The 14,711-nt window shown below is 38.4% G+C and overlaps 1 protein-coding gene across 1 annotated transcript in view; it reads right to left on the bottom strand.

Moving 5' to 3' along the window:
• Positions 1 to 2,724: 2,724 nt before the first annotated feature.
• CAPRIN2 (caprin family member 2) overlaps positions 2,725 to 14,711 on the bottom strand; it is a 34,690-nt gene continuing 22,703 nt past the window's right edge. The window contains exons 15-21 of the mRNA XM_075163045.1: positions 13,095 to 13,205; positions 12,303 to 12,455; positions 9,126 to 9,309; positions 7,287 to 7,472; positions 5,954 to 6,054; positions 5,108 to 5,174; positions 2,725 to 3,635 (exon numbers count right to left, since the gene is read on the bottom strand). Coding sequence (XP_075019146.1) covers positions 3,067 to 3,635; positions 5,108 to 5,174; positions 5,954 to 6,054; positions 7,287 to 7,472; positions 9,126 to 9,309; positions 12,303 to 12,455; positions 13,095 to 13,205 — 1,371 coding nt within the window. The 3' untranslated portion in view covers positions 2,725 to 3,066. The remainder of the gene's footprint in view (positions 3,636 to 5,107; positions 5,175 to 5,953; positions 6,055 to 7,286; positions 7,473 to 9,125; positions 9,310 to 12,302; positions 12,456 to 13,094; positions 13,206 to 14,711) is intronic.

Raw genomic sequence — 14,711 nt, 5'->3', positions numbered from 1 at the left:
TCTAGAAACATAAAGAATGAGGACCGAGGTGTCAATATCCCAGTGTTTATCATTATGGAAATCATGTGAAGTCATATTTCTAGGTATTTTGAAGATTAGAATAGCAATTTTCTACCAGTGGATTTTGGCCAGCTATTGGTGTGGAAAGCAGGTGTTCTGTTTGGTCTTTTGCAGTATTTTTTAAAAAAATGTAGCCTTGAAGGTTCAGTACTAACCTTTTGAGTCACATCTAGTCTGAAAACTTTTTTATGACAGTATCTGTTCAGTTGTACTTATATTCCTTTTTGTAACAGAGGTTAGCTAGAGCTGTGTTCATGGCTCCAAGTAGAAATACAGTGAAAGCCAATCGTTCTAGCTATGGTACTACATGAGAACGCTACAGGATAGAACTGATCATATGTTGAGTTACTGTATGGAAGAGAATTGTCCAAGTTAAGTATTTTTTTAATAACAAATATCAGGGGAAAACCAGACATTTTATTTTAAAATATCTGGTACTGTAGAGATTATTCCAATTCAGGCTGATAAAGCTTACAAAGGTATGAAGTGTTTTAAAGCCATCCATTATACGATTTACAGTCAAGGAATGGTGTAATGATTAGATTTCATGTTTCTTCATATCTTCACACTTCTTGCTGTCACAGTGCATACTCCTTTAGTTAGGAATTTAAAAATCCATCTTATACAGATGGACAACCTGCTCTGAAATTGAGATGCTTACCTCAGATACCTTAAATATTTGCAAACTAGAGATACATAAAAGCTTTGCTATATCTGCCAGTAAGAAATAAGATAAGTCTCAAACAAATGTGTCCACCAAGTAGTTGTCCAGACTCGATTGAACTGGAGCATTAGAAAGCAACACGTGCTTCATGTATTCACAGTAATCACACATTCGAGGTTGCCAAAGGCCAAGCTTATTAGCAATCCTTAGAAGTACTGGTAACTTGTTCTTAAAGCTAAGAAATCCATCATACAAGTACATATAATAAAGCCAAGTAGGATAAGCTGCATGCTAAATGAAGAAGCCTGCACTAAGGCAGTCTGAAGCACAAGGGATACCCTGCTACTATATGCAGAATAGGGCCCATTTATTTACTAGTCCCTACGCAGACAGCATGGGAGAGGAGTGACTGGGTCACTGCCCTAGATGTCTAAAAACCCAGAGTTGCAGGTCTGTTAGAAAAGCAATGAAGTCTGTTTGTCCACAGCTGCAAAGCTATTGCAAGCTGAAAATTATCCTAGCACTTGGCCTATCTACTATATTCCCATATTAATACACAAGGAGAATTAACAGTTTGAACAAAAAAGTGCTAGTTAAGCTCCTGCCACTTAGCCCTTATTGAGAGTGTTCTAGAAATAAGCCTCTTTATTGGCTAAAGTCAGAATTAGCATGTTTAAAAATCCAAAATACAAGCTTAGTATACAATGGTTAAGGCTTGGTATTTTTCTCCCTAGTGGCAAAAAACTAGGTTCCCTAAAGCTTTATCCCAAATTTCTCATCTCAGAGCTTGCCAAAAGAATTAAACCAAGACTTGAAGTATGATCACCCTCCAAAAATCTGTATGAAAAGGAAATCTAAGCTTGGAATAAACCCAAGATCTTTACAGCAGTAACCTTATGAAGTCATGCCAGACAACTTGTTTTGGCATCTGCACGGTAGCAAGGGAGAACCGTTTGAAGTTGGAAGTTGTGAAACCACTTACCAAGAAACAGCAGCTTTATATCAGGTCTGAAGTATATTCTATTTAGGTTTTTACTTTCATTTAAATAAGCAGATAGCTGAACTGCTTTTCCTGTGCAGAGTTCTAGTTCATCCTTAGATATTCCGGTCAGGCTTTTGCACCAGCTACCTTAATACACTCGGATAAAGAACTTCCTACTGCTAAAACTACTGAAGCTTTTAAAAGTAGAAAGAGCCAGTGACCTACAGTCTTCCTACTAGTTCATACTTCCATTTTAAACATGGAAATGCTTTATAGTATTTGACATGCTGCAGCTTAGACAAGGACATACATCATGGCTTTTCAGTTCTCCAGCCACAAGAGATTGCTGAAGACTGGTCACACAGCCCTTTAGCTGTAAGAAAGGGCTTCCATAAATGCTTCCTAGCATTTGTATGCAGGTTTGATTTAAAACGCAAGCAGCAGGCTTCAACTACAAATACCAAGTTCCTCAGCAGTTCTCTGGAAGGAGGAGATAACTTGCATTACAATCCGATTCAAGTCTCATGGGGGAGTAAAGCCATCCATGTTTGTGCTTCACAAGGGTCAATTTTAACTTTAAAATATGTTGCAGCTGAGTAACAAACAGTGCAAGCCAGCCCATCAGTGACTGTTTTGAGGTTTAAGAATTTCAATTACATCGCTACTGAAGGATAGGTGATGTGACAAAGCTAGCTTTTGACAGGATATGCATTTAAAATAAGTAGTCCTAATGAAGTATGTAGCATTTCACTTCTAATTTCTTGACCTTTTGGTTAAAAAGGAAGCAGGTATGTAACTAATCTTGAATTCATTTTGATCAAGGGAACGCTCTTAAGAATGGCATTAGGCAAGACCTAAATAAACAAGTAATCTTATGTAAACTATACAGATGACCCTGAATTATTGAAACGTAAAAACCAGTTCTATGTAATAGCATGCATATACACTCCACATCAGGAATAAGCTCAGTTTGATATATTTTAAAATTAAAAGACCACTGGCAAGATTAATACTAAAATGCATATTAACTTGTTTTATTGAGGCACAACAAGGCATTGTGAATAGCCCATACTTGAGGCAATCAATAGTGTAGTAAGCTGGACATTAATACAGTTTAGGGTAAGTGCAAACAATATACATTCACAGCTTTACTAGCAAGGCTACATCACAACTGATAAAGTGCCAAATTAGTGCTGATTCAGTACCCCAACTCCATGATTTCACCTTGCACAACAGGACCATCATTTCCCCCCGTAATGGAACCACGTATCTTCTATAAAGTCAGTAGTAAGTGCAAAGCTAGTCCCACCCCCCTCCACCAAGGTGTTTGGAGCAGCTTTTGTAAACATCGCACTGGATTTTAGTCCTGATAAAGGAGGTATCCCGAAAAGGTGGAGTATTTCCAGCTACTTCCATAGATGGCTCCCCGATGCAGACGCAACCAGATCTGATCTCCCTGGAACAGCTGCAAGACTGCGTGGTTACTAGCTGTTTCATGATCAGGAGCCCCATCGTTTGCATATGCTGACACTAGGACCTCTTCATTCTTCATGAGATTCACATACAGCGGAACATTTACAGCCAGTTTCAGCATGTGGAAGATGAAGACATATGTACCATTCACTGGACAGTTGAACCTACCAAGCTGGATATCAAAAGTTTCTCCAAGGTTGTTCAGCAATAGATCAAACACAATTGGCTGGTCTAGAGTTCCAGGGGCCAAGTTAGATGTTCTAGCAGCAGAGAAGGCAACTCTCATCTGCTGCGGGAGGGGGTAGACATGCACTGGTAGTATGGTGGCAGCTTGGCTCGTCACTGGCATATCAACAGGGGTGATGCTCCGGGAGTCTCCCTGTCCAGAGTCCCCACTGTTAAAGGTTTCATTGTCTCGTTCTGGACTGCTCACCTGGGAGGAATCACTCCACCCTGCTGTTAAAGATCATTAGCAATGATAAATAAGTATTATAACAGAAGGACACCCTTAAACCTGCAGGCATAATCTTAAGCAGCAAGTGTATGGGCTTTGCAACAGATTTGTCTTTCAGCTACAGGAAGTTGTCAAAGTGAGAACAGAACTTTGACGCTGGTTTAAATTCACCTCACTTGTAGCATTCAGCAGGATGGACCATAATTTAACCATAAACAATGACTTTTCATACTATTAAATAGGAGAGGGCACTAGCTTGGAATAGTTTTAGCTTTAGTATTGCCACATACATATATTACCATAAAAAAAGCATATGCTAACTTATGAGTGAAGATAAAATATAACTTCTGAAAAAATTGGAAAGACTACCAGGAGCCAAGTAGTCGTTTAGTCACCCTCAAGACCTGAATTTGCACTTCAAAGTTACCTCAATACTGTTCTTCTGGAGCTGCATTCTTAGTAGGTCATAACAACTTATGATGCTAGAATATTTTAAGTTTGAAGAACCAGAATTGCTTTTAAGCTTTCTGCACCCCGCTCCCCAAAATGAAGCTGTTTATCTTTTCAAATATCCAAGTTAAAAGGGTCTAGAATGAAGACATTAATAGATCTAAGAAATGTAAAGCAGTCACCCTCAAGTTTCAAGCCACTGTTACGTCCACTGGAAAAGAAAACCTTAAGATATCAAAGAAAACTAAGTAAAGCTGCCACTGATATCTTACTGATACCTACTGTAACTCGCCACAATCTCGTATTTCTTTTAATTTTCTTCTGAAGTATATTCTATGAGTCCTCCCTGACTGAGAGATGACCCGCTTTATCTTAGAACAGTTCCCATTATATGCCATAATTCCCCTTTATTCTTCAAAGTAGTGGTATATAGTTACTATTCATGTTTTTCACCTATAGCACTGTAAGTCCAGCTTTTTCCAGCACATTTTCCAGAATTAATCTTGTTTACAACTTCTCAAAATAAATACTATTCATGCTTGGATTGAAACAGCTAGTCTTACGTATTTCTTTAGGTTTTGTACTCCAGCATGGAAGTACAGAGTAAACCTGTATTCCTAAACAAACTATTTTTCATAGAAAAAGTTATCTTAAAGTTTCTGGGATGTGATAGCTCACCCAGAATCAGGGGAGACCATACAATTAAGGGATGAAGCCAAATGCAACATGGGAACCACCCTGGTCAGTTTATTTGTGAAGAAAGTTCAGTAAGGTACCATTGTGTCCAAAACATTGGCATGTGAAGACACCAAATTGAGAGGTGACATTAAATCTGCTGCCATGCAATGCTGACTGTCTAAGAACAATACTTAAGCTTTCATCTGTCTTGGTAATTTATACCAAGCTTGATCTGTTTGATCAGTGATAGTACACTTTTTCTCACTATTCACAGCAACACTCCACTTCAGCATCTGCTATGCCTAAGCACATACATGTACCACTGGGAACCTGATGTTAGCCTCACCTCTTGAATTTGCTCGAGGACCAGTAGTTATCCCACCTCGTTTATAGCACTGCTGATAATTAACATCCTAAAAAGAACAGACATATTAGTAAGATTGCTATGAGCCAATCTGAAAACAAGTGGGACTACCAAATACAGTATTTTTTCATTTGCATTTTGCTTGTTAATTCAAGCTCTAGAATAGACAGTGATAGGGTTCAGAGTTAAGATGTAGCTGAACAACCTTATTTATGGAAAATTTACTTTTACAATAGTTTGTATGGAATTAAAGAGCTATTTCTATGCCGATTCTAGCAAGTTAGCTTCTGAACTATACATTCAGTTCAGTTCATTGAGCATTACCTTAAATCTCAGGTCTGTTACAAGTCTGTGAGTCTGTACAGAAGAATATGTTTCATTTCAAAGCTGAAGACCCTCCTCCCACCAGGAACCTTTGCTTTCTTACACATTGTTTTTTGGGTTGTGGTTTTTTTTTGCCTAACCACATTCACAGCAATCCATTTAAGAGTTCATTATTTTATACTACAGAGGCATTGAGGACTAACTTTAAAATCCATAGTAAAATGGACTCATTATGCCACATCTTATTTGCCATCTGTTTGCATTCTGACAATTCCCTTCAAACTAAAAATCAACCTGTCATACAGAAATGTTAGCTGTCTGAACGGACTTCCTATTTCAACTGCTGTCCACCGTTCCAAAAAAGGGTTTAATCTAGGAAACAAAACTAAACTCCAGTTTGTAAAGAATAGTGCACCTACTAGGATAATGAAAAGCTATAGTATTAGAAGACTTATCTCCTATACAGTGCTCAAGAAGGCTACTGGAAACAAAGTCAATGCTTACCCTCTGAGAATATGGCATTCCAGCATAATCTCTACCAGGGAACTGCAGCTGGCCATAGCTGCCATTAGTTATTGAAGGTGAGCCTCTGTAAGCATCAAAACCTGTTCAAATAAGGTTGATTATTCAATATTATTCATGGTTTGGTTTACAAGTACAAGTCCAGAATACAACTAGAGCTCCCTTTTGGCAATTACCATGTGTATTACATTATGAATTATGCATCTATTCCTTATTTCAGTGTCTCACCACTCCTATACAGAATGCATTTCATTAGCTACTCTGAACTACCCAATGTATGTATCAAAATTACATGTTTAGAAGTATTAACATCAGACCTTAACAATTGCCTGTTTGATATTAATGGGACTTCACAGAACAGCTGAAAAACTTCCTGGATCCAGAGACAGGATTTAGCAGAATTAAGAAATGCTTCCTTTTGCTATTACAGATGCTTAGCTATGACTGTTATATACATTTAAGTACTATAATATTAGCATCTTTAGCTATTAGACTAACTACCAAACCCTCAACTTCTGGGAAGTTAGAACTACGTAACTCATTTTCTGGTACATGTTCCTACAAGGTATTGAGCAGTCTCAGCCCAGTAACTGAAACAACAAACATTTAAGGCACAGACTAAGTGCCCTTCCACTTCAAAGTGGAATAGGCCACAGCTATCAACAACCTTAAGTTGGTATCTGCTGAAAGTCAGATGAAACTTTCCATAGTACTTCAGCTAGTAGCAGAATAGCAACTGATTTGCAGAGACCAAACAGTCCTTCTCTTAAAACCCTTCAGTTTGTTATTAATCCAGAAGGGCTCTCCACTACTGGGAACCTCTTCCCCCATCCCAGTTTCTGCTGGTAATATTAAAGCCAGCAGCACTAAGCAAAGAGTATCTTGTTTTGGGCAAATACCTCAGGTGACATCTGAAGAGAAAAATACCTGTCCAGAATTTTAGCAAGACAGATGCCAAGAGAAAGAATAAAGGGGGTAAAAAGTTCAGAAGGGTAAATTAAATAGCAAGCAGAGAAGTCTATACAATTAAGTAATTTAATAACCTATTAGTGAAAGTTTCTACTTTCATAATTCAAGAGGTTATGAAATTGCTCTGCCAGTTCACCTGACACCCGAAGTACAGTGACTACATGTCAGAATGAACTGGCTTAAATTCTACAAAGGAAGACCCCATTCTCTGCACATTGCTCTTAAAAAAGTCTTGTTTTAAGTTTCACATATAGAATCTAAATGTAATACCATGTTGTGTTAAATCATGTTCTAGTGTTACTACATGAGATTTTTTTTTTTAAGATGGTAGTAAGTATATACATACCTTTGTACCCACCAGGGGAACGATATGAATTAGCCAGTGACCTTCCACCTCTAGCAGACCCTCTGACAGACCCACGACTGTTAAGGTAAGGCTGAGGAGGTCTGGGAATAACATTAGTCTGTGCTGGATAAAAGGCAAGGCTACCATTGCTAACAGGAACAGCTCCATCAGGTTGATAATTCACTGCTTAAAATAGAAGGCACAGATGAATTCAAAGCTTTTATAACTGTAGTAAGTTACCACACCTAGAAGCAAAGGCAGCATTAGGAAGTTCAGAGACTGATTAAGCTGCTCTGAATATCCTGTTCTTGTGCCCCTTCATTACTCCAAATAAGTGGGTATCCTCCCCTTTGTTCTGTAGAGTGTAATGCTTATTAACATATACTGTAGACAGCCCAGGCTGTCAGTATAAGCTTCTAATGCATTCAACAAGATTGTTGCCTAGGTCAGAACACACTTGCTAGCAGCATCAAGAAAATAAGCAAGCTAGAATAAAAATCAAGTAACACCTGATTAAGAATTTTCACCTAGAACCAACACTGTTCTACTAAGACAACCTCAATCTGATAAACTAGGTCACCTCAGTGTCGACATCCTTCAAAGTGATGAGACAAACTCAATCTTATCTAGATAGCAATAAAACAACTGTGGAAAGCTAGATATTTGGGTTCAGTCTCTTCAATAGACATTCCTATCGCATGTTATTAGGCAGTTCAATCCCAAGCAACAGGTATTCAAGAATGCTTTTCACTCACAGGGCAGTTGAATGGTTAGCTTTAAATACAGACCTTGCAACCATGAATGTGTTTCCAAAGGACCATGCTTTACATCAATCCAAAAAGCTTAAAACTGATCCAGAGTGATAGTCTAAACCCCTTTCTGAAGTCTGTGCAGAGCCACTGCACAAGATTAATCAAAAAAATCATGATGTTCCATTAAAAACCGTATAGAAGGCTGATCACCTGTAGTCTCAGTGATGAGAAGGAACATTCAAGCTAAACATGCTTTCCTGACTGCTATACTTATATTGTTCTTTGGAGCTCTTAATCTTCATATGTCTCACTGACTTCACACAGTATCAGTCTATTTCTAGTATAATTCCTATGAAGATTCCTCTGGCAGAAAAAACAGGAGTTTTAAATGACCTTAAGTCACTTGATTAGATAGTCTTATAAATCCAGATCCCTAGTCGTCAGCTTCCTTTCATCCTGGAACCTGTTTCAGGCATATTTAGGGGCTAGTTTCATTTCAAGTTTAGTGTCAGCTATATAAATTCACCTGGTACAGTATCTGAATGTCAGGCAGGTCAGTTTTGTGTTGAATAAGGCAGCTCAAGACTACACTTATCAGAAGTTTACTATTCCTCAGGTCAGGCTGAAAGCTTATGCCAACTTTCTTATGTAGCATTCAGCAACTCCCAGCGCTAGACAGCACTAGTGTCTATTATCAGAGACCAAATTAATGGTTCCAAATAAGAGTATTCATCATTGCTTCAATGCCAAGCAAACAATTGTTTGACTGACAAGTATCACTGCATACTTGAATTTCCCACCTACTGGGAAATTCAGGCATGTAACTGACACTGTCCATGCAACTAGTATAGAAACTAGTTTGAAGCAGCCTTTCATCCTGCTAGCAGTTTTGAAATTAAGTTTACATACCATACCATCAACTAGATTAGAATTGATGTAACCCTAATGTTAACAGGTGCTACATAACAGCATTTAAGAATTTCACTGAGTTAGAAGAACTTGCAGCACAAGTTATAAATTAAAATACTACTATATCCTGAAGATCTTTAAAGACTACTTGAAATACAGAATCAAGTACAGTTCTCACCTGAAGAGAGAGGTTCTTGTGAAAGAGAGGTTTGTTCTGCAACATGAGAAGATTGCAACTGGCATTGAGGGGGAGTCTGTGTACTTGCTGTAGAGAAACTCTGGTTATATCCTGCCGAATATGAAGAATCCTCTTTAATTTCCTGGTCTTTACGCGGAGGCAGTGGTGCATTCACTTTAAATACCTACAACATATTTTAAGACAAGTGCTTAAGACTACCAGCTAAAGTCTCTGCCTAATGCCACCACCCTGCTATGCCATGGTTTAAATCCATATGCCCAGATCAGTTTCTAGAACACTGTTTCTTAGAAATAATCAAGAACATTGTACTTCAACCCATTCTTTTCTCTCAGTAAACTTATAGAACTTACTCCTGTTTATGTAGCTGCTATCCAAGAAACATAGCTTGATTGACCATAGCTACCATATCTGATCAACAGAACAGCTACCATACAATAAGCTATTTTCCTTCTATGGAAAATACACTGTTAAATTCACTGACTACCTGTCCTACAGCTTTTGACCTGAAGCTATATTGTAGGGATAGCCTATGCTGAGATGAGATATTCACATTTGGGAAGAATTTAGGTGTTTATAGATGTCTTAGAACCTGATGCAACACTATTATCCACTCAAATACTGTATTAGACAGCCTTCACCCCTTCGGTAAATTAAGCCTCAATTTTCCTGCCCGTTTTAAGTTCCCTCAGAGTAAACATATAACCTAAGTAACAGTCTTGTAATTCAAATTATAATGTTACAGCTTGGGCAGTAGGGTGGTGCGCAGATATTACTGTTAGTTAAAACTAATCAACCAGAGTTCAGTCACTCCAGTGACTGTACTGCTTTACAGCCAATAACCCAAAATTACTAGAATTGATGCTGTCAAAAGGGACAACTAGTATCAAGATCAAATAGGAAAGAAGTCTGTTTTAAGTAAAAGGATCTAAATTTCACATGAAGAGCTGTCAGCAGTACTGATACTAGTCTAGAGGTGTATCCGACTATTTTCCAAGACTATAAACTGTCTGAAGGCAGACCAGGGCAAAACTATAGCTAGATGCAAGGAAGAGCTTCACAGCTTGACAATTTTTGTCATTTGCAGAAGCCTCTATAATTAAAATGGGAAATGAACACTTTTTCCAGGGTCAAGAAACCAAGTACTGCCTCTAAGTGGGAGCCAGCACAAAAACCCTTCATGATACTGAAGTGTTGAGTATAAATTTTGAACCATAATAAAATAACATAAAATTCTGGGTGGTGGTGGTTTTTTTTTTTACTTTACCAGATGAAGTGATGAAAGTGATTCAAAGCAATCCTCTTCCTAAAAGAAATTTGAGGATGCTGTGCAGTCAGGCTGTCAACACCCACATCCTGGAGTATTTGTAGCAAGCCTACTTTTTCCTACAGTGAGGGTTACAGGTGGAATTCTAATAAAGGTCTAGGGCTACAGGTAGGATCTGCCTTTAAGCTTCCATAAGTACAATAGCAGCAAAAGGATGTTCAGACATCTGAGGACATGTAATCAGATGCTTCCATTACTGTCACTGTACTATCACTATTTGGCAAGGAACTGTCTGACTCCTGGCTATCTACTGAAATCCAATGGCTGTCTTTTCCTGGTAGCAATGAGAATCTAAGCAATGCAGGGAAGAAGAAAACCCTGCACTGCAAATTTAGACTGCTACCACTACGAGAGGAATTAACATCCCAGCAATTTAATGACAGATGTTTGCCAGACCCAAAAATCCCAAGAGAAATCTTGAACATTTAACATCTCTGAAAACACCACAGCATTAATTCAAGTGAACTTTCAGTGGTACCATTATGATCAAAAGCACTCTGAACACAGAGACTAGGTTCAGATACAATCAGAATGACTGAGACCAAGACTCCATATTCATATCACAACAGATGCTTATCTTATAGACTGGGTCCCCCGAAAGACTCTGGATTCCTTGATCATAGCATGCTACTATTTCTCCACTTTCTTGAAAAATCACCACCTAGCCACTTAACATAACTTAAATAGATGAACCACCTCCCTACCACCACTTGCCTTATTTATAATTATATCAAAATTCTGTACCTCTGAGGAAAGTTCTACTTGAACCTCTTCTACAAATACAGAAAACTAAAGAGAAAAAGTCATGGTAGTGATTTACTACAGACCACACAAATGTTTTAATCGTTAATTCCTGTGCTTTGAAAGGCTATTAGCTACCTTCTTCCACCAAATCCTCCTACATATGTCTCAATACTGCAAGATGCATACCGTCCAGCAAGTTGTGGAACTGCACTGATACATTTGTTGAAAGGAACAATGCCTTTGGAGAATCTCAATGACCTCTTTCTAAGCTTGCTTTTGAGCAAGAACATTAAATTAATGTTTCTAGCACCTTCTGAAGAAGGCATCAGAGGAGTAAATAAGACCAAGTACAGGGAACAACTAAATGTAGACCCTTCCTCTGAGTTCCTCTAAGCTTGCACTGCAGATTACCAGACAGTAGCAATGTTAGAGAACATTAGTAACGATGTATGGCCTGAAAAAAATAGTATCTATTTGCAAGAAACACCGCTCATTGTCTGTGTGGACTATTCCCTAGACATCTATATTGACTACTTGTTAACGAGATAGGATAATGAGCTACACTGGTCTTTACCAAGGACACATTTTCCATGATTCCAGTGGACTGAGTTTAACCCCATCAAAGCAAACAGTTTAAAAAGCAGCAAGACAGGTTCAGGCTTCAGAAAGCTTTTAGTCCGAACAACTATATACTTCAGGATTCCCTCTCTCCTCTGCAGTCTTTATTATTTGAAATCTATGCATAAGAACAGTTTAAGTACAATCATCTTTACCTTAGGGCACAGCTATAAATCTGTTGATTTCAGGTCTGACTTCTCCCTGTTAGTTCCTCGAGGCTACTAAGATATCCTAGTATTAGATTTTGGGACTATACAGAGCAAAACCAGGATCTCTGTTCTTAGATGATCTATTTTAAGTTCTGAAGGCATTGGATAAGCAGAATTCTAATCTAGGTTTTTAACATTAAAACATCAAAATGATCTATCAAGTTCTATACTACATCAAGAGGAGCCAGTTCCCCAGTATCAGGACTAAATTATTAGCATTATTGTCAATTATTCTTCTGTGGCCTCAAGTTGCATACTTACAGTCTGCATAGCCTGAAAGGGAGCTGCTGTTATTGTGACAGAACTGCTACTTGCTGGAGGTGACTGAAAGCTTTGCGCTGGTGGTACTGGTGACATGGAGGTGCTTGAAGTAGGCAACGGTGACTGTGGCTCACTTGGGAGGGGAATGGTTGCCTGACGGAAGAACAAATGTAATGAAAGGTCACTTGATAGTTATCAGGCAGTAACAGAAGCAGTTAATTTGTTCTAAAGCCTAGACTGACAGAAGTCAGCAGTTTCTACAGGATGACATTTGGACGTAGTAGAGCTACAAAATAGCTTTTGCTTACAATTTCAAATCTTGCTGTGCATCCTCAGCAAACAGTACTTCTATTGCAATCTCTGCTGATTAAGTGAAATGTGCCTATGAGCTACTATACATACCACTCATTGAAGTAATTTCACAATAAAGAGACATCAGGTATTTTTTCCCCCACCATTAATGAAACATAGAATGCCTTCTGTTCCATCTATTGGAAGATGATTCTCTGGCTGATATTAGAAGTGACTTTTTTCCAAAGGAACTCAGGAAGTTTAGGGGGTTTGATTTTTTCCCCTCCCAACTTAATCAATTATGTTTCAGATTAGAAACAATGCTGAGTTGTCCAGACAAAGTATTAACCAGCATTAAGTCTCATCTGTACAAACAGCAAAATGAAGTGTTGATTTAGAATACCAATATTTATAGGAATCGGAAGTCGAAAGGAATGTAAGGCTCTTAGACACATTTCAGCAACCAATATATTTACCTTACCTGTATTTGTGATGGCTCACCTGGGTAATTTCTATCTTTTTAGGTATCAGTGGCTCAGAAATACGTGAACTTGTCTGATATAGTGGCTGGGAAGTATATTTCTCAGTCTCTTGAGAAAGCGATGCTGATGCCTAGAAGGAGTCATACATGCACCTGTTATTACAAGAAGAGCTATGAAATACCAGTGCATAAGTTGAAACAAGTGGATTTTGAAAGACCATGACAAACATTAAGTCCAAAGTAAACGTACTAAATAGTCATCTTCAAGTAATTGGCTTTAGACATTCAGACTTGGATTACCCTTCTTACACAAGAGGTTGTACAACTAGCCCTGCAAAGTCAGATAATTTTAAGAACTGTAGATTGCTTCAAGCAGTTATTTACAATGAAGTCTGTGACACACACCTGTCTCATTAATTAAATGGAAAGACATGTCTGATGTTAAACTTCTGGTAAGCTCTATCAAACAAGGCTTCAAACTTTAGTTTGCCTTCGCAAAACCTGCAGGTTCTATACTTAGCTCACACTTGTAATGCTAAGTTTAAGAGTTGCTTATACTTTGATACACAGCCTGGGGCTAAAGACTATCAGTCCCATTCTCACCAGGTATACCATCACAGGTGCAACAGACAGAACTGCACTTGCATACCAGGAGAGTGCACTGTCACCATGGAGTGTATTACCTGATTGGGCAGGGACCAAACAAAGCTTATCTACCGCTTTCCATGAGAAGCAGGACTAGAAAAGAGACACACCACACTTCAAGCCTAAGAGACTAGAGGTATGCTGGGCACAGGCAACCCTAATTCCAAACAGTAAGCTGCAAAAACCTCAGAACATTCTGCTCAATCAAATGTTCTACATTATAGCACAGCACAAGTCTTCTGGATGCATATTAAACAGCAAAATTATTTAATCCTTGTCAGCACAAGAAGTCTTATGACACAGTAGAAGTGAGAGAAGGTGTCAAGAACCAGGCCAAAACTGCTGATTCAAGAGGCAGCAAGACTATAATATCCCTGTCAAGACTGTTACATTCAGTAACTATACAGTACATTAAGGAACAGAGTAAATGCTACATGCACAGTATACTGATAGCATGTACATCAGCAAAACACATTTAAAAAGCATGAACATTTCCCCATTATAATCTACATACACTGTATTAGAGAGTCCAACAGGTAAGACCCAGCTGTGTTTCTGAACACAGCAACACTTAGCAAGAGATCTTTAAGACAGTGATCTGCATAAATTGAAACACTATTTTCAGCTCTAAACAATATTTGAAGGCTAGTTGAAGATTTAACTGCACATAAATACAGCTAAGAAAGCAACATTCGAGGTCTTGGCTGAACATCAGGAGGTCAGATTCCCAGTATTTCTTTTGTTAGTGCTTGAGAGAACACATCTCAGTCTTCAGCTTACACAGAAGTCTGCTATTTCATGACAATACCCTTCCCAGTTTATGCATCCTCTATGTTGTCAGAGGGAGTATTCTACACTGTAACCAAACCAAATATTTATGCTGCTCATATGTTCCCACAAGAATATGCACTACACTTTCTAGCCTGCATTTTTCATCCCGCACCCTTCCCATTTCAAGGGGCAGAATATTCACTTTGCATTCATGCAGTATT

This window comes from Calonectris borealis, chromosome 1 (assembly GCF_964195595.1).
Source record: "Calonectris borealis chromosome 1, bCalBor7.hap1.2, whole genome shotgun sequence".
Taxonomy (NCBI): domain Eukaryota; kingdom Metazoa; phylum Chordata; class Aves; order Procellariiformes; family Procellariidae; genus Calonectris; species Calonectris borealis.
The sequence above is the reverse complement of the archived record's forward strand: the minus strand, read 5'-3'. Positions and strand labels throughout refer to the sequence as shown.